This window comes from Pteropus vampyrus, unplaced genomic scaffold (genome assembly GCF_000151845.1).
Source record: "Pteropus vampyrus isolate Shadow unplaced genomic scaffold, Pvam_2.0 Scaffold252, whole genome shotgun sequence".
In the NCBI taxonomy this organism is placed as follows: Eukaryota; Metazoa; Chordata; class Mammalia; order Chiroptera; family Pteropodidae; genus Pteropus; species Pteropus vampyrus.
Window position 1 is genome coordinate 1194999 of NW_011889033.1, and position 1727 is coordinate 1196725.

General features: G+C 55.0%; 1 protein-coding gene across 1 annotated transcript in view; it reads left to right on the top strand.

Annotated features, from left to right (window-relative positions):
- DRD5 (dopamine receptor D5) overlaps positions 1-1170 on the top strand; it is a 7509-nt gene extending 6339 nt beyond the window's left edge. The window contains exon 3 of the mRNA XM_011374674.1: positions 4-1170. Within this exon, the coding sequence (XP_011372976.1) occupies positions 4-1170 (1167 nt within the window). The remainder of the gene's footprint in view (positions 1-3) is intronic.
- Positions 1171-1727: the final 557 nt, after the last annotated feature.

Here is a 1727-nt window from a genome sequence, read left to right on the forward strand (position 1 = left end):
GTGTCTGACCTCTTTGTGGCGCTACTGGTCATGCCCTGGAAGGCGGTCGCCGAGGTGGCCGGTTACTGGCCCTTTGGGGCCTTCTGCGATGTCTGGGTGGCCTTTGACATCATGTGCTCCACCGCCTCCATCCTGAACCTGTGTGTCATCAGCATGGATCGCTACTGGGCTATTTCTAGGCCTTTTTGCTACCAGCGCAAGATGACCCAGCATGTGGCCTTGGTCATGGTGGGTCTGGCCTGGACCTTGTCCATTCTCATCTCCTTCATCCCAGTCCAGCTCCACTGGCACAGGGACAAGGTAGGCTCCTGGGACGGGGTGGACCCGCCATCCAACCTGGCCAACCGGACGCCCTGGGAGGAAGCCGGAGAGCCGGAAGTGATGGCCGAGAACTGTGACTCCAGCCTGAACCGAATTTACGCAATCTCCTCCTCGCTCATCAGCTTCTACATCCCGGTGGCCATCATGATCGTGACCTACACGCGCATCTACCGCATCGCCCAGGTGCAGATCCGCAGGATTTCCTCCCTGGAGCGGGCGGCGGAGCATGCGCAGAGCTGCCGGCGCCGCGTGGCCGGTGCGCCCACCAGCCTGCGGGCATCCATCAAGAAGGAGACCAAGGTCCTCAAGACCCTGTCGGTGATCATGGGGGTCTTCGTGTGCTCCTGGCTGCCCTTCTTCATCCTTAACTGCATGGTCCCTTTCTGCAGCGGACGCCCTGAGGGCCCTCGCGCCGGCTTCCCGTGCGTCAGCGAGACCACCTTCGACGTCTTCGTCTGGTTCGGCTGGGCCAACTCCTCGCTCAACCCCATCATCTACGCCTTCAATGCTGACTTCCGGGAGATGTTTACCCAGCTGCTGGGGTGCAGCCAGCTCTGCTCGCGCACCCGAGTGGAGACAGTGAACATCAGCAATGAGGTCATCTCCTACAATGAGGACACGGCCTTCCACAAGAACATCGCCGCCACCTACATCCACATGATCCCCAACGCCGTGACCCCCGGGGACGCAGAGTTGGACAAGGAGGAGAGCCCTTTCCATCGCACGCCCCAGATCTCTCAGACGTCCCCAGATGGTGATCCTGCTGCCCAGTCGGCCGGGGATCTGGACTGTGAGGGGGAGGTGTCATTAGGTAAAATCACGCCTTTCACCCCAAATGGACTCGGTTAAACCGTGTAAGAAATGCTCCTCACTGAACCGTGTAACCGCACGGACTTTAAGAAGCATGCGAAAAACACACACGCAAACACATTTCCAGTGCTGCTCAGTGTATCATTTTTCCTCTGTCTCTGTCTAGTAGCCTTTGGGTTTAGAAACCTTAGGTGATTGGCTTGTGGTTGAAACAATTGGCAGAGGCGATTGGAACAAACTCAGTCAAATATACCCCAGTCTGGCTAAGGAAGGAGGTGGTATTTAGTCCTTAAAAAAAAAAAAAAAAAAAAAAAGGAACTTGGTCTTTAAAAAATATACCCTCCCTTCCCCTTTTAACAAATGGATTGCTCAGTGACTTGCGTTTGGCTTGATTTGTAAATGACGAGCTCAACGTGTGGGTACTGCTATGGGGGTGCGCAGCTCTCCTGTATCTTGCTTCCTGTGGCCCCGTGTTCATGCAGTTTCTGCTTTATGTCTTTACTACAGCTGAGGAATTCTTCCTGACTTGTCCTGGTGTCTAATAAACACAAATCATGTGTGTTATGGGGTGAGTCTCTTTGCTTTGCCAGACTGTT